This window comes from Aptenodytes patagonicus, chromosome 1 (genome assembly GCF_965638725.1).
Source record: "Aptenodytes patagonicus chromosome 1, bAptPat1.pri.cur, whole genome shotgun sequence".
NCBI classification, from domain to species: domain Eukaryota; kingdom Metazoa; phylum Chordata; class Aves; order Sphenisciformes; family Spheniscidae; genus Aptenodytes; species Aptenodytes patagonicus.
Genome location: NC_134949.1, coordinates 202,475,321 through 202,493,496, shown reverse-complemented (window position 1 = coordinate 202,493,496; position 18,176 = coordinate 202,475,321). Strand labels below are relative to the sequence as shown.

Genomic DNA, 18,176 nt, shown 5'->3' with positions numbered 1-18,176 from the left:
CCACCAACACTGTCTTTGGGATGTGCCACAGAATCTTCTCTGGCTAGCAAAAAATATTGTACCTGTCAACAGGGAATCTGTCATGGACCGCTTGGTTCTAGCCTTTTAAAAGTTGAAATTTACTGTCTTGGTCAGTTGAACATATTCAGTATCAGATTGTTGATTTCATTTATTTATCATTTCCATTTTCTAGCTGTGCTAAATAGCATGTCTTGGTCATGCATTCTCACTTCTTACTGAAAAATAAGTTTAAATACAAAAGGATTTTTTTTCTTGTTAACAATAAAAGGAAGGTATGATATTTCCCTCCACAGAAAGTACAGCAGTCTTCTAAGTTGTTGGTTTGATATAAAATAAACTTCTAGTGGGATTTTGATGAGGGAACAAAGTCCTAAATACTTTGTGAGCATATAGTACTTAAACAATTTGAAAAACAACTATTCTGCATTGTAATCTGTCCTCCTTTATAGAATGTGGCCTCCTTTTGCTCTGATGCAGAAAGTAAATTGATGAATTTGCTACAAAGAAATACCTCGCTTCCACCCAGTTTAACTAAAAGATGTGGCTTGGAATGCCCCTCTCCTTCCTGCAACTCGGGTCTTTATGCAGAGGATAAAAGTTTGGTAAGCTTCTGGTAATTAATATTGTGTTTATACTGACAGTACATACAGTAAGGATATAAGCATGTTTTATGCTGATAGCTGTGGTGAATGGTCTCGCGTCTCAGTCCACTTCATAGGTTCTCTTCAGGGCAATGCAAGCTGATCAGAAGCTTCCTCTGTGTGTGGGTTTAGGATTACTCCCCAGGAGGAACTGTGAGACTATTCTTCCTCCAATCAGTACATGAAAACCTCCCCTTGTGGCCTGTGTTTTCACAGCATACTTTAAATATTCTGAATTTTATATGAGTAAAATAAATCATCCTTTCCCTATAGATGATTTATTGCTTCCTTGGTCCCATTGTGAAGATTATCTGACATGGATGTCACTGGAAGGAAAAATCTTGATCTGTAAATTTTTCTTTCACGGCATTCTGCAGTTCTTACCCTTGCTTAGAGAATTTACCTCCTGGTCTTTTTTTCCTAGATATTGTTCACTACTTCCAGGATTTAAAAGGGAAGAGGTATCACCTAGTAAACGTTTACATTTTTATAGCAGTCTTGACAAAAATTGAGTTAAATAGTACTGAAGTTTCCTGTGAAGGCTGCTGGTGGCAAGTTGTTCCTGATGTGGAGTACTAAGTGCTGTCAGAACAAAAATTTTTCCTGCCACTAGTTGCGAGGAAGGTGGAAACACCCTGATGTGAGATCAATTCCTGGGAACTAAATTTAAGCTTATAAGGCATCCTTTTCCATTTCAGAGAGAGTGCTAATATTTAATTCTGAAGGTTTAGTTTATATCCGTTTATTAAATATATTAACCAAGTTAAAACAAATGAGACGTTAAAGGTATTCTCACATTAGGCATGTGTTTGAATGATTTGCTGTTTAACGTCTATCTTGTGTGTATCGTTATCTTCAAGTTTTTGGTCTATATTCTACCCCTTTTTTCTTCAATTTTTTTTTTTTTTTTTCATTTTTCCCTGTTTAACAACCTGTTGAGGACATATCCAATGCAGTAGAAGTTTTAACTCCTTTTTATGAGTGCTTTGATTTGACCATCTGGCACAGAAAAATTCCCATACATTTATCTTAGATCTCAGAAACAGAATAGAAATGTGCTGTCTTAATGTACATGTAAACAGTGATTTATCAAGCATCAATACTTGCAAGAATAATATTAGTCACCATCAGAAGATATCAAAGTAAAATTAAATTGGACATGAATGATGACATAGCATTTTTGTATCAGGTTCCCCCCCCCCCCCCCCCCCCCGTTTTGTGGAAGTAATTGAGGAAGCTAATAAAATAGGACATTCTATTCAACATAAAACTTATCTCTTTTTAACTAGATCTCTTCTAAAATTGAAATAAAGCATCTAAGCCCTTTGTCAACTAGCACACCGAATATGAAACTTGTCGCACAAGGGTCAGCAAAAACTCCTTCATCTGCTAGAATTAATGAAGACCATCCCAAAAGTAGCAAAAAGAGAAAAGCGATGGACTTCCTCAGTTGCATACCTGCCCCTCCACCACTGACACCAATCTGTTCAATCATTTCTCCATCTTTAAAAAAAGCATTTCAGCCTCCACGAAGTTTGGGTTTACAGCACAGCAAGTCATCAAAAGAAACAAATCAGAATATTGGTCATGTCACCCCCTGTAGAAAATTGAGAGAAACTGTCCATCTTCCTGAGAATGACCTGGTTGCTGATGAAGAACTTGCAATGATTAATACCCAAGCACTCATGAATAATTTACAAGAAGAAAAGAAGATTGATTATGTAAATGAAAACAGCAGTACAATAGCTACTAATTTATCTGATGCTCTTTCACCCAAAAATAGTTCCAGGTCTACTGGGGAAGCAAATAACTCATCAAAAAGCAGTTCTGAAGCAGCCGAGGCTCTTCAGAAAGACACAAAGGAACTCGAGGGCTTGTTACCAGCCCGCAGAATGCTACAAAGACAAAACCCCCGAAAATGCTACTAAATGCACATGTACAGTATTGTATATATTTCAAATTCAAATTATTTTTACACTTTGTACATTAAATCCTGATTGTATTTAATAAAGCTATATTACAAAAACAGACTCATGAAATGACATTTCATCTGCAAAATAATTTGGAGTTGAGTTGGATTATACATTCCTCACACAAACCTGCATTGTACAATAGCATCAGTGTGGCTGAAGGTTTGATGACATTTTATAGGCCATTGCTTTGATTCTGATGTATTCTTAAGTTACAGCAGGATCTTTGTTTCAGTCTAAAGCAATCAGTTTTGTTACCCTCTGTAGTGTTAGAATAGTTGTTTGGCTGTCAGAAGTAGCACAGGGCAAAATAAACAATTCTTTAAGTTTATTGTTACCAAACATAACACTTTAATTCCGAAATATTGTTCTGTAATTCTGCCATAGTTCTTGTACTTTTCTCGTCAAACTTTCCATGTAGTGCTAAGAGTTTTAGAGAATAGCTATGATTATTTGATTCATAGCAAAATGCCATACAAAGGTATTAACGACAGATCCTTGCTCAGTGTTTCTGAGATACTCCTTAAAGAAGCACTTGAGGCCACAGCATCATGAAAGATAAGCAGATCTTCCTTTGATTTCATCACGGGATCCTTCTGCTGGGAGTAAGTGCTTGAATTCATTACTTTATTCTCATTAATTTCAACAGGTGAAGCTTATCAGTATTGGAGTTTCTCCACTGGAGAGAGAGAAAGTCCTGCTAGACCGGCTGCCGACTCCACATTTTAGTTCGTTTGTTGTCGGGCTGCCCCTTGCCCTGCTGCTTCCCACCAGGCATGGGTCAAAGGGAGGGAGGATGTTTCAGAACTGAGACCACCAGCTTCCCACTCAGCAACCTTTCAGGGGTCCTATGCCATTCACTTGGCTCAAGTGCTGAACTGGGAGTGGCTCCTGTGACCAAGCTGGACATGGTAGCAGGACTAGAGAACTGTACTGGGCTGATACAAGCTTGCTGATAGTTCTGTAAACCTTCGTGCAATACTGCAGAGCCAGGTTATTTACGATGATGATACTGCTTCTTTAAATGCAGCTTCAGTAGAAAATGCAATTCATCTCATACATCTACTGTGTCCTGAAAACAGCTTGGCTTTTGCCCAGCAACAGCCTATTTCTTTATACCTCTTATACTTCTCTGTCTGCTAAATTGCTAGATGAACAGCAGCTGTACCTGTATTTCTTAATGTCCAATGTGAGCTGTCTTCATTTCCTACTGCAAAATAACTCACTACTGCCCTGTTCTATAAGCACTGCCTAATAATCTACACCTACTTAAAAAAAAATTGGCATTACAAATGCTGAGTTTTAAAAATGTTTGATGAAGCTTCTTGATAAGGACGTAATCAGCAGAATTTAACAATATAGATAAAACTACTGCAGGGTAGCTTCATTATTTTGTACTTCTGAGTTAGTTTGGCTATTTGGTAGCCTTGTGCTTCAGCTATTCAGAGCTGCTCCTGTGGCCCTATTACTACTTAGAAGTTAACAAGCACTAGCCTAACACTAATGTTTCATTTTAGGAGCCTCCGTATATGGACTTGTCTCAGGATCAGTTGAATTCCTATGTCTTGGCAAGATAAAGGGCTCAGTTTGGTGTGTTAAAGTGTTTTGCCTCCAGGCTGGAGAAGCTGTTTGGCTGTGATAGAGCTGAGGTAAGACCAGCATGAATCCAGACAGCAGAGTTGTAGATAGGGAACAGCGTCAAATCTTGTTACAATCTGTTAGAGCTACCTTTTCCACCATTCACTTTCCGTCTCTTAAAGCTAGCAGTAATGCTCTAGGCAAGATGGAGTGGGAAGATACAAAAGGTTATACAGCGAGGTTATGCACCTTACAAAAGGTTATAAAGCATTAAAATGGCAAGAAATGACAACTGTGTGGAGAAGGAATTGGCCACATGGCCTGTAAGAAAGAAAGAACTTAGGAGTATTTATTGTTATCTATTAGCGACAGAGCATGATGCAGAAAAATCCCCAGAAAGCGTGTGGCACAGCCAGTGAGTTTCACCATAAGCTTGAATGGATTTTCGTGGAGGAAGAGGGATGAGGGGGAGTACAGTTTGTACTGGGGATAGTGCTCTTAGATTGGTCATGTAGAGCTGTGAGATCATAATCCAGTGACATTTAAAGACTTGTAAGAAATAAAAGTAATTTAGAAATGTAGTAGAAAAATACAAGAATAAAAAACAGTTTAGAAAAAATTTAAAACTAGAGACCTTTATACCCTGATAATTAAAATACACTGAGGAATCCACCTCTTCAGTTAAATGGCATGTTGTTTGTACGTGCCACGTGAGGTCTTCTGTTTGAGAAGGCTGGAGGCGGGTTGGAATAGGCACCCATGCCGTAAGCTGCATTTGGTCCACTGGAGCTTCCCTCATCTCTGCTTGGTTTTTCAGACTGAAGAACACTGTGGAAGGTAACATTGTGCTCGTATTGTTCTTTCATCCGTTGTATCTTTTGTCGAGGGACACGATGAATATTTCTTCTGTAGAGTCAACATTAACAGAAAATACAAGTATTTAGCTGCTTATGTATTAGAGGTTATCTTAAGCTTGCTAAGGTTCTCGATATGTTCAGGATAACGGCTTATGTCCCTGCCGATCTATTTCTAGCCCTTTTTTGCCAAATTGTTCTTTGCTTCCTCCTACTTCTTAAAAATCTTTTTGTTGCTGCTGAAAAATGTAATGCAAGTATTTTTGTGGGCAGCCAGGATATAAGAAGTTAGACAAATGCTTTGAAATGTAGGTCAGGTAAGAAAGAGCTATGTAGAAGACCTGTGTATTATTTTATGTGGCTTTTAGTGCTAAGGGCTTGTTAGCCTCAGGGTGAGCTTTTATAAATCTGGAGAAATGCAGACAAGGGCTGGGGATAGCCCAGACACTGACTCATAATCAACAAGTATAGAGGTCAAAAGCCTGTTGTTGCTTTGTCTGAGCACAAGCGGGGAAAAATCATACCTGATGTGGCTCATGTTCCAGGGCAGATTTGTAAATGATGGCCAGTCTGAGAGGGAGGGGAACAGGATGCTCAAACATGCAGGGCTTTCTGGATAGACCAGAAACGGCTGCAGTCTCTCGACATGTTAGTGGGAATTGTTTTTCCAAAGACCACCATGGATTTCTGCTTGACTGTGAGTTTGCAAACTCTGAATATCTTTGGGTTTGCCATTTAGCTCTATTAGGCACAATTCATCATCTAGAATCTAAGTTTGTCCTGCATCCGTATTTTCAAAGCCTTGTGCTGTGCAAATCCTGCCTCGCTTGCTCAACATGCTTTTTCCCTGGTGGAATTAAGGTGACAGTAATGCAGCAGGTTGCCAGCTGCAGCATCCCACTTGTGAAGCGGGCACAAGGTCCTCCAGCAGCCAGTGCCCTAGACGCGTGTGCAGCCTGTGCCTGGGACCAGCAACCGGCACAAACTGTATTGCCAGTAAAGACACAATGTGGAACCAGACTGGGAGCAACCTTCAGCTGTGCCTGAATCATTTGCCGGAGAGCTGCTCCAAACTGAGTGTATCTGAATTAGCTTCACAGTGCCACTGTAAAAAGCCGACTTGTTTCAAATGATTAATAAAACAAAATACAAGTTACTGAGTAGCTCGGCCTATCGTGAATGATTACTAGTAAAATCTGCCTCTGCAGTGATGCCCTACAACTCGCTCCCAGCTGGTGCTGGTGAAGCAAGAGCTGACACTTGCAGTTGACTGCTAAGGCTGTTGGTGTCCTCGCCTGCCTTCAGCCCTAAGCCATCGGCTGCCTTCTGCCATGTCCCGCCTCACCCTGGAGCCTCGAGTGCTCTGGGCCACCGCCCTCTGCCATTTGTCTCTGTCACACACAAAAAGGAGCAATGCTGATTTTTGACTGGAGTTCCTAGCTGCTACAAAACAAATAAATCAGTCGGAATGAAGTACCCATGCCCTGTTTTCTTGTGATAAGTAAGTTAGTTAGCACGTGTTAGCTTCTGGATCTAGTAGATGGGAGTGCACTTGCTGCTGTAACATAGTTTACAGCTGGTTGGTTAAGGGCTAGAAAATCAGCCTGCATGGAGTTTTTTAGTGATATAACCGTTAACCCTGCATCCATTAGCCAAACTAATATACTCAGAGCTATATTTGGCTGCCTCTGTATCCTACCACATTATGCAGAGTTGATACATTTGTTGTATCCCTTTTGTGTGTGCATGTTAAGATCTTTAGAAAAATCCTCTAGAACCCCATTTCTTGACCACACTTAATGTAGCATCCCACCATTGCAAGACAGTATTTGTTACGGTTAGGTTTTTTTTAAGACCAGATGTCTGAATATTGTCTGTACTGCTTAGATGTGGTTTGTGCCCAAATAGAGAGAGTGCAGCTCAAAATACAGAACAAAAATCAGGGTTCCTGCCCCAAGGAGCTTGCAGTATAAATACATGCTTCAGGGGGGTGCTTCTCTACTGCCTGACTCACTTCAGCACAGTCAGGCTCTTTCAGGGCTGAATTCACTGCAGACCAGGTACTGAGTAACAGAAATTTTCCACGACGATCCTTCTGTTGTCATTTACTAGGTTACCTTTTCGGGTATGTGAAGAGGAAGAGTGCTGACCTTTCTCAGAGTGCATCAATAAAAGGAGAAGCTGTCTGCCATATCAAAGAGAGAAAGGTGTACCTTGTCAGTTCTTGAACATTGAATTTCCAGGGCGTATCTGGTTCTTGGAATATAACTTCATATCTATTTTCACGTGCCTGAAGAAGTACACAGAAGTTTTAGATGTATGGCTCCTGAGCTCAGGAGTAGCCAATCTGCCAGACCCCCTGAGATTTTATCTGCTTAAGAGATGTATCATATGTACCAGGAGCCAGAAAGGGGAAGATAACCATGACTCCTATCAAGGTGCTGGTCTGAGTCCCAGCTAGTTCATTTCCTTCTATATCAAAGGATTTAGGTCTCTCAGCATTGCTCCCAGTCCCTGTCCCCCAGGGCAACGGCATCCTGGCACTTGAACTCTCTGGAAGTCACAGATGGCTCAAGAGCCACACCAAGCTAGAGCTTCCGCGAGTGTGAGGTCAACACCTATCAGTCATGCTATTTCCAGCCACTAAGCCTACAAGCCTCAATTTTTTTCAAGGTAAAGCAACATATTTGTGTGTGTGTGTGTGTGTATATACATGTATATATATTTAATACAGTTATTGATTGCTTTGGGGTTTTGATTTGGGGGAAAGGAGGCAGGGCAATCTGTTGGCTTTTTTACATCTTGCCCACCTCTGGCTGTGCTCTCACTTGCTTCATAGTCACCCACAAGCATTAACACCTTCTGCTACTGAGTGGCATGTCCAGGCTTTCCAGCACCACTATTAATTTGTACCTCTTTTGTGCTCCCATATAAGCAATACTTAGACCCAAATTTCTTAACTGACAAGACCATAACCCAAGACCAGAAGCACGAGTATAATGTTAGCAGACAGGCCACATTATGAAACTGTACTAAAAATATTGCCATCTCTGCCAGAACTCCTGATGAGATACCAATGCGCCTTTGAGGACTCTTTGTGGTGTATTTTTCACAAGTCATAAACTAAAATTATAAGTCAGTCATATCTTGATGTATTTGTCAACAAACAGTTTGAGAACCGTTCAATTCATGTCACTACTGGGGAAGGGGATGACATCCTGATCATCAAGAAGTTACAGGGCAAGTTCAAAGACACTTAATCTTTTCAAGTAATTTTGCCTTCACTGAGGTATATAGCTGACGGGATAAAACAACTACACTGGCACCTCTTCCCCTACTTCGTCACAGTATCAATCCTTAACTATAATTAGAGAACTGGGGGAAAATGGAAGTAATTCTTTTTAGCCATGTTAAGAACTGTTTCAGTCAGATCACCTCTTAAATCTCATAGCTGAGCATATAAAAGCAATAAATCAGAGCTTTCCCTACCATCATCACATACGGCTTCATTTCCCAAGCATGGATGTTGGTATTATCAATAATAACCGGGCTTTTCCCATTCTTCATTGCCTTGTGTGCTGTAATGTAACACATTAAGTAAAGCTAACACATATTAAATAACAGACCGAGCCAGGTCTTACTAGCCCCAAAGCGTCCTTTCTTTGCCTGCTGCTAGCACGCTTGGTTCCCCACTGGACTTGGGTTTGCAGCTATCACCCAAATGCGAGCAGAGGTCAATGCCCAGCAGGGGCTCTCCTGGAGGAGGTGATGCAGCCGCTGGCTGTGCTCAGTAGTAAGATCTGAACCTCTCGTAGAACATACTTAGCGGTATCACAGCGCTAGGCATTTACAACAGCTAAAATTTACTGTTCTTTGCAAAAGATGTAATCTGATCTCAAAAGTGCGTTCCATTGCTAGAAATGAGTTCAGAGCACAGCCACAGAAGCACGTTACATTTTTCTCTCTCTGAAGTAGAGACCTGGGTTGTTTCATTCTCAAACTTCTAATTAGGTTTGCAAATTTTCCTCCTGGCTATCGCCCCCCCTCCCTCCCGTAACACCCCATACCAAGTCAGGACAGACATCTAAGAAGTTACACTCTGAAGGATGTGGTGCATAGAGCTGCAGTGAGCAGCTGCTGGGCTGGTATTTGCATGCCACCTGCTGTTACCAAGCTTCAGCAGTGCTACCTAATAGTCACCGGTTTACTTTCTAAAATAACAACTATCAATCACCAACATTTTTTCATTTATAAATTCTTGTCTTATAAGTCAGAAAAAATAAAATCAGAAGCGGTAAATGTATTCTTTTAACTAGTACCCCATGAACTTCAGTGTACGACACCACTTTGAGATATTTTATTTTGGGGGCTAAGTTTAAAAACAGACTGAAAAGAGAAACTATACTGCAAAACCCCTGGCTCGATTTCAGTCACCTCTCTTTTGGTTCCATTTGTGGGCATCCTCTAGGAAGTCAGGCTCAAACATGTATACACCATTTTCGATAAAAAAGTCATCAGTACTAAGAACTACAGCACTGGGATAGTCACGTTTCAGTTGTCTGGAAAAAAAAAAAGATGAAAGAAGGATTAGCGTATGCTAACGCATGCCTTTAATAGAGAACATTAAATCAAGAGCCATTTGAATGCTCTGCAAATATGCACAGTGCTTCATTTTGAAAAATCCCAGCTTAAAGGAGCTGAAAGTAATGTAAACAGTAGATGGACACATAGGAGGAAAGGAATGTAGCTTAAAGGCATGGCCTTGATTTCTTTAATTCAGCAATCTACAGTGGACTGCCAACAGAAGTCTTTAATCATATTAATATATTCAGTTTTCTTTCTGAGTTATCTGAGAAGGTATGACTGTAAATACAAAAGAAAACCCCGAACCTGCTAATCCCAGGCAAGTTAGTCTCAAAAGACAACTTGATCATGGCAGTTTTGCTACAGAGAGATTTTTGAAGATAACTAGGACGAATGATTTGTCATTTAGTAAAGATGGTCTCTATTATCATCGGTTTGTCTTGTTCTTTTTTTTTTCTGCTACAAAGCACATAGCACTTTTTAATTTGCAAACAAATATCTGAGTGATTAGTCAATATTTCCTATTATTTGTCACACTTTTACGTTTCTTCCTGCTTTTCACTTGTCCCTGTTTTACTTAACCCTCCTCTTGTAGAGCTGAGTCATTTTTATTTCTTTTCAGCTTTTAAATATGTTTTATAAATAAATCTGAATTGCCTAGACTGGCAGCCCCCAAATGCAACAGATCCATAAAACTGGTCCCCTGCAGTGAGTGGCACCCGCCCCCTTCTCTTCTCACTGATGTGTCCCCCACAGTGATGCTCATTCAGACCCGGGATGCCCATGGAGGGTAGATGTGTGTCCTGCCATAAGCTGACCAGCTGCCTCTCAGACAGTGACTAACTCTAGGAGGTGAAAGTGCTGACTTATGTGGTGGCTTGAATATGAAGTATTTCTCTGCCAGTCCTTAGAAAACATTAAAAAAAAATCTTAATGCAAAATTGTGTTCCCATTTGTGTGTAATCCAGACTTATTTGTGTCCATAGACCGAATTGTCTATTTTTTTCAATCAAGAGAGTGTTGTGGCAGCGAGGGAGTCTCCGCAAGAAGTCAGGGAGAGCCCACGGCATCATCTCACTGCTCTCTGTCTCCCTAAGGCCCAAAATGTCACTGGAAAAGAAAGTAAGGCCAATCCAGAAACCTCGTGGCTCTCAGACATGAATGCTGCTGCCCTGCTATCTCACACCACACATGGTCTCCAGTCCCTGGGACTCATTTCAGCTTCCCTGATAAAACGCTTCTCTTCCACTCCCATAAGCTGCAAAACAACTGTTTCTCAATGTCTTACCTAACTGAGCAACAGCAAGGGAAAAGGTGCCTCTAGGTTATCGGCAAAAAACAGACGCACAGACAGAAAAGGCTTAATTCTGTCCTCTCTAGCTCTGCCCTAACCATTTACTTACCAATTTTATCCTAATCTGCCTGAAAGCAGCAGTTCTTCACTAGGATTGCATGTTGCATTTAGCTGAATAAAAGTCAGCTTCTGACTTTGTTCTGCCTCCGCTGTAACTTCTACCATCTGCTGATTAATTCGTATTAATTCGTGGTAGGAACCAGCACAGAGAGCAGAGGCTCACTGCTGACGGGCTGGCCAGGGCTGGCCTCACAGTGCTGGGCTGCAGCCACTACATGAAGTTTCATTTAGCACCTACATGTCGTTATCTTCTAGCTCCAAAGAGATGTTTTAGTCACATAATTACTGCTGGGCAAACAGATCTAACAAAAGTCCTGTTGCAAACTGTTAGCAGTCAAATTACTTTTGCTTTAATTTTGGGCAAAGAATTCTTCTCATGAAAAGCATGGGAGCACGTAACGCTTATCTGGTTACTCTTGTGCTGATAAACTTACATACTCAGCTCTCACTATAATCCAGCACCTCACTTTTCCCACTGCTTTACCCATCTGCATCGCAACCTCTTCTCTAAAAAACTGACTCTGCTAAAATACGTCATCCCTTTAACTACTAATATGCACATACAATTCTACATAATGATAAAAGATCTCAAGATTAGTTTTTTCTTGCTCAATGTTTCCTTTAAAAATGCCCTCAATCAGTGCAAATTTTAAAAATTATTTTCTTAGCATGTACCTTACTAATTTTTTCACACATATGTGCAGACTTGCATGACAGCTTTCACATTAACCCTTTGAGCAATCTAAATAGCATGGGATTATCTGTAAACTCTGTCTACTATCCGCGTATCACTGGTAACTAAAGTAGATAAAACTTGTGCTTCAAAGGAGGAAAAATATGGCGCAAAATGTGCTAAGAACTATGAATTACTGTCACACCTGCTATATTCATACCAAACAAACTCCTACCAACAGCAACATAAGAAAACATTAAGTGGGAAAAAGAAAATGCTTTACCTTCTGCTTATTTTGCCGTTTTTAACTTTTAGCGTTCTAAAACAACCAAGCTGACACTAAAGTTTATGACCATTTTCTGTAATCCCCTATTGCCCACGAAGCTGACAAAAATCCTGTTTCTTCTGTCCCTTGTAATTTCAAAGGGCACTCAAACCTCTTTAGTGTGTTCCTTGAGAAATAAGCCTTCTACGATCTACGCAGGACCACAAGTTGGTTTAGAAGCAAAGTTTTACATAATCACTCATAACCACATGCATAATCACATGATCAGGCTCCTCATCACTGTATGCCATAAAAATGCCTGTATTTTAGCAAAATATACACCAGCTATGCAAAACGGGAGGACTTGTGACCAGTGTTACTAATTAATAAATTTTGAGCAGCACTGTAAAAAGAAATTACCCATTGCCGTTAGATCAGTAAGTGTAAAACATAGTGAGGAGGAAAAGAAAAATGAAATCTCTTTGCAAGATAAAAGGGTACATATGAGCTATGTTTGCATTTTTTAAAAAAAGCCACTGAACTTGAAGCTGCATTGCAGCATTTATCTGCATTTAGTGCAGATACTGCTCTAAACAGTATCTGTCAAAGGTTCAGTATTAATTTGCCTACTTGGAACATTTAATTGCACAGTGTTACAGCTCTCCGTCTTGCAGCAGATACAGAATACGGTATGCTCTGTATCTTGCTAAAGAAAACTTTGCTGTTTCAGAAAATAGGAAGGGTAAGAAAATAAAAAGAGAAAGGGGGATGTTTCCTCTGCTTGCAATAAATCTCCCCAAACCCTTTTTTCCCCTTTCCCCAAGATGAAGCAAATTTCCACCCTAGATACTGTATCTCATTAGACTGGCTAATACACTTGGGAAAAAAAAGCTTTCAGGTGCTTCTGCTCTTCTTCAGATCTGACACAACAGCAGCAAACTTCAGGTGTCCACCAGCTGGGCCTGGGAACTGCTAAAGCCCCCAGAAACATCAGGCTGGGCAGAGGACAGGCATCGCTGTCTGCCCACGCCAACCCCACCGGCAGCCCGGGTAGCACGGATGCTTCTGAACAACCTGGTGTCTTGGCTAGTGTTGGTGCACACTCCTCTGCTGTCTCACCTGGTCGGGTTTAGGATGGCTGCTGTGATTAAAAAAGGAGAATCTTGCTGTTGAAAATACAGCTGTGTTCCTGCTTGACCACAGCAGCATTGTAACAACTGCCTCAGGGAATAGATAGGTGGGTTTAGAGTCTTCTACGTTATTCATCCGAAGATCTGTTCCCATGACTTACACAGTTTTTTAAGTCCCCTTTTTTCTAAAGAGCATCTTCAGTGCTTTCAAACAGTAATTTCAGATTTTAATTGTATCTATAGGCAACAAAATAAGTATTCAGGATTTTAGCTAGCTGGATGCATTAGAGTACTTGGGAGAAGTCTCCATGATCGCTATTAATATCGTTGGAGATAAAAAAATCCGTAACTGTATTTCTTAGGCTTTCATGTTTTTCCATCAGAAAATTTGAAAAGAAATGAATGTCTGATATTGATCCAGGTAAACAGATTGGAAGGAACATTTTCAGCGCTCAGAAGCTAACAGAACAGTATGTCAGGCAGATCTTGGAGCCGATAAATTCTCAAGCTACTTCCAATGTAACGGAGATCAGAACATGTATGTACTGACACCACATAAAACCACTTGCTCTGGTCACTCTTCCTAACACAAAGTGTTCCCGTGGCATTTAAAAGCCTTTAGTTTCAGCAGAAAATCAGAATTGTGAGATCTGGAGCACATGCCCAGCACTATCAGTTGCCTGCTGGTCTTTTAACAACTTCTAGTGCCCTGAGGACTTTGCCCCGGCGGGGGCCTGCCAGCCAATCGCTGTGCTGTTGGCAGAGCACGTACATGCCTTTGTGTCTCACTCGCGGGGGTTAAAGCAGCGGCTGTATTTTGTAAAGCAACAGGCTGCGTGTCATATTCGATAAACACATTCAGGAGAATCACCTGAAGCGGTTTTATACAAAGGTAAAAGTTTACAACGCGTTGCTGCCTGGAAGCAGGAGCTGCAGAGCTAAAGCCCATGAACCCTGTCAGAGCTGCAATTCTGCAGCGCGGCCGGGGTGCTGGTAACAGCGGCGGGGCTGGCCCAGGGCTGGAGGTGCCAGGAGGAACGGGGCAAAAGCAGCAGAGAGAACTGGAGAAGGTACGGATTACGCCAAGCCGTGATGCCTCAGTGCCAATGCATTTTTCCCTTCCTGTTCTGGAAAATTGCTCCCTCTGCACTTCATAAGGGCGCACAAGAACAAACCCATTTCAAGTGATAAATCAACAGCAGTGGCTGAAAAGTTGCATGTTTGATCATGCCCAGCCTAGTGCTTGAGCAAAACTGCTAGATAGAGGGTTTAATGTTACATGAGTTGTGCATCATTGCAATATGTTGTGGAAGAGCTGGAAATACAGCTACTGTGCAATAAAGAGTCTGTTGGGGAAGCAGGTATGAGCTTGTATGTGGCTCATTTTATTTTTTTGAGACATTTTTGGAAGCTATACCTGCTACTGCACCTCAGAGAACTGTTTTCTTAGCAGTTGCCCAGGTCTGACCATGAAATCTGTACTGTGAAGTCGGGCGGAATGCATTCAGGAGGAGGGTGTTACACACGCCTGATGAAGGCTGTTGGAGATGGAACGCCCAGCTACCCCTCTTCTCCTACACGCTTCTGCTGGTGGTGACATACGGTGAACGGTTAGAGGGAGCTGGTTAGGGTCACCTAAAATACGTGGTTCAGGGAAACATATTCTCAACAGTGAAAGAATTGGAAAGGTTTGGAGGTTGGTGGTGAGCAGACCAACTCCTCGTTCTGCCTTGACTATTCAGTATATCGCAGGCGGATCCTTTGCTGTCTTTACCAGAAACCAAAAACCAGACCTGAACCGATCCATACCAACGTCGTGCTGCTCTGAGCTGAGGGAGCAACCGGGATGGGGAAATCATTTTAACAAAGATGTCGTAACTAAATCTTACAAAGCTGTGTCCAAACTGTGCTGGGTGACACTGAAAGGTCAGGGAAACGAGTCATGGATCCGAGGTTGTTCCTAGGATTGTGTGATGAACTGAAAAGGGGCCTTTCTGCTGGAGTTATCAGCGAGTTGCCATGTCACCAGTGATAACATTCACAGTTCGTGACACTTCTGAGCACTGTGAAGATGTACAAGTTGTAACAGAAATACTGGCTGATACGAAGAATGAATGAATGAATGGAGGTGTGTGTGAAAGCACCAGAAGAAACAACAGAGCAAAGGCTAACACAAGGGCACACACTGACAAGCAAGAACATCATTAATAGCAATAAAACTGGGAAGGGTGCAGTTTACACACCCCCCAAAGGCCAGCACTCCACTAAGGCCCAGCACGGATGACTTGCTGCTGGAAGACCCACGCTCCGAGAGCAGGAGGACGGCCAGCGGGTCACACCAGCCTGTACACACCTTCCTTCTTCCCCTCGTTCCAACAGTGGGAGAGGCTGCAGCTCAAAAGACATCCAAAATATGAAAATAATGGGCAAAAAACCCTGCCTAAGATTCATGGAGCACCAATTAAGCAAAATTTGGAGACGAAAAGATGGCGGCGTAGAAACTGCTGGCTGCGAGATGGCATAGCAGACCTGACCAAAACCCACCCTGTCACCACCAACCGAGAGGAACCCAGAAGAGAAAGTGAGGATGGGGCAGCTGAAGGTCCTTGTCCTCTCTGATTTTGGGCGGACCACCTGTGCACATGCATCTTGGTGCTTGCAAGTATTTGGCTGTGATAGCGTGAGTGAATAAAATCCGAGAGAACTCATTTGAATGGGTAAAATGAGCTTATCGAGGATTTTGCATATAAATATTACTTTCCTCCTCCAGTAGGATCTTGCACTGAGCTTTGCTGCAGTAATTTTCTGCAAACATCGCTTTGCTTAGCACGTTGCATTTACCAACACCAAAAGGTACACAATAGCAAATCTCAGGATTTTCTCGGCACAGTCCTTTCATAATCTGGACAGAGTTAATGGAGAGGTACTAAATGCAGTTTTTACAGCTGCCCTTTGATCTGCGTACTGCTGAATGGCCAAATGCAATGATACAATTAACACGGGCTAGAAACAGAACGAGTTCCTCAAACGTTCATCTCACAGGGGACTAAAACAATACTTACAACCGATTTTGTAAATCTGTCATTAATAATTAATCTTGTGTTTTGACCTAAAAAAATAGGCGAGTCAGTTATTTGCACTGCCTGAGAATATGGCCCCAAATCATTACGTTCTTATTGTAGTACAAGAAGATCCAAACCCCTCTGAAGGAGAAGGGGCCTGCGCTTACACACCCTCTTTAGGGAGAGACACGTATTTTGGGTGTCAGTAAAAACACAGCATTCGGCCGTCCATTAAAGAACTTGGTCTTGCAGAAGTCCTGTGAGGCAGAAGGCACCGTGTGACAGGAAGGACTGTACTGAAAAGAGGAAACGGTACGTTAACGCGGCGTATCGCACGGCTTCATGCTGCCACCTTTCACAGCAGAGCCCTTCCTGTGCCAACCCGTGATCCCAGCACGGGTTCCTCACCTGAGCGTGGGAACCTGAGTGACAACACAGCGAATGTTCCTCTTTTGATGGAGAGTGGGTGGTGCCAGGAGCTGTGAGACACCAGACCGTGAGATTTTGTGATACCAGACTACGGCTACGCTGCGTCACGCCGACTGCGGCGCCGTCTCCCAGCACTCCCCTCTGGGTTTTTCCACCTATTTTCACTCGGTCTTGGAGCTGTTGGAGAGTGGAGCGGTCTCCTCTGCCCATTTTATACACCCCTATGGCTCTGACCAGGAGTGCAGGACATCATGAAAACAGAAGTCAGAGTTGTCAATTTTTGCAGTCAGAGCGAGGAAGTGCTTTACCGTGTTTGTGATTAACCACAAAAAAAAGCACCAGCTGGTGCTTTTTAAAGAAACAACAACAACCACCACCTCGGCTTGGGTGATTAGTCCATCTGACTAGAAACATCCCTTTTGGTACTGCTCACTCAGAACAACGACATACAGCCCTACAGGCAGTATATCCATAAAGCAGTTACAGGCAGCTGAAGCAATAAAGCTTTGAGCCGTTTCTGAAGACAGTGGAGGTTTCCAAACGGCTGTGCTTATTCAAGGCTCCTGCGAGGCTCCCACTTCCCTCCTGAGCCAGAAAACCAGCTCTGAATTGGTGCCTCAGCCGCCTTCTAGCGACTTGCAGCCAGGCTTTCCCGTCCTCCGCTCCGACGCGGGAGCCGGGTGGGCAGAGGGCTCCCTGAAGCACCTGCCCGGCTTTACTCCCCGCACCGCACCGCACCGCACCGCACCGGGCGGGCCCCGCTGTGCCGCTTCTGCTCCCGGCACACCGACCCTACAGCGGGGCGGGGGAGCCGAGCCGCAGCAGCGGGGAGCGGCCGGAGCCAAAGGAGACACCCGCCGTCGCCACGACAGGCAAAGGGCTCCGGAGCCGCCGCCTTACCTGGCCAGGGTGCTCTTCCCGGCGCCCGGCAGCCCCCGCAGCAGCACCAGCCTCCCGCAGAAGCGGCCCCGCGGGGGCTGCAGGCTGAGCCCCCCCAGGGCGCGGAGCAGCCGCTCATCCATCCCCCCCGGCGCCCGAGGGGCCGGGCCGGCGGGGCCCCGGCGGGGAAGGGGGGGCGGGAGCAGCGGGGCTCGGCCCGCGGCGGCGGGGTGGGAGGCGGCGGCCCGGGGCAGCCGCTCCGGAGCCCGGCCCCGGCCCCGGGGAGGCGGCGGGACCCGGGGATTCGTCCCGGGGCCCCCGCTGCGGCTTGCAGCGTGCATGGACGGGGGAGCGGGCGGCAACTCGCGTTTGTTTCCGAGACTTTTCCCCTGTGAAACTGAAAGCGGCCTTAAAGAGAAACACGCAGGAAAGGACGGACATCGGCGGCTCACACAGCACAACCGTTCAGTTACGGCACTAGCTTTCTTCCCGGAGCAGTAGCCCAAGAGATCATCTTTAATTATTTAAAATCAAGATTAATCTCCAAATTCGCAAAGATAGGAGAACACAAGCCAGTGCCGAAAATACTCGGCCCCACGTGGTGCCCATATGTACTGTGAGCTACAGGGCATCCCAGAAAGGGAATCGCCAACTCACTTCAGAGGAGTGGAGCTAT

At 43.5% G+C, this 18,176-nt stretch overlaps 2 protein-coding genes across 2 annotated transcripts in view; one reads left to right on the top strand and one right to left on the bottom strand.

The window, feature by feature from the left end:
- The window catches only part of BRCA2 (BRCA2 DNA repair associated), a 41,391-nt gene extending 38,707 nt beyond the window's left edge, over window positions 1-2,684 (top strand). The window contains exons 25-26 of the mRNA XM_076364281.1: window positions 471-623; window positions 1,952-2,684. Coding sequence (XP_076220396.1) covers window positions 471-623; window positions 1,952-2,590 — 792 coding nt within the window. The 3' untranslated portion in view covers window positions 2,591-2,684. The remainder of the gene's footprint in view (window positions 1-470; window positions 624-1,951) is intronic.
- A 259-nt stretch (window positions 2,685-2,943) lies between these two features.
- On the bottom strand, window positions 2,944-17,658 carry N4BP2L1 (NEDD4 binding protein 2 like 1). Its single transcript, XM_076364282.1, has 5 exons — window positions 17,522-17,658; window positions 9,499-9,623; window positions 8,554-8,642; window positions 7,278-7,354; window positions 2,944-5,116 (listed from the first exon to the last, which is right to left on the bottom strand). The coding sequence occupies exons 1-5, from the start codon at window positions 17,641-17,643 to the stop codon at window positions 4,888-4,890; spliced, it is 642 nt and encodes a 213-aa protein (XP_076220397.1). The 5' UTR covers window positions 17,644-17,658; the 3' UTR covers window positions 2,944-4,887.
- Window positions 17,659-18,176: the final 518 nt, after the last annotated feature.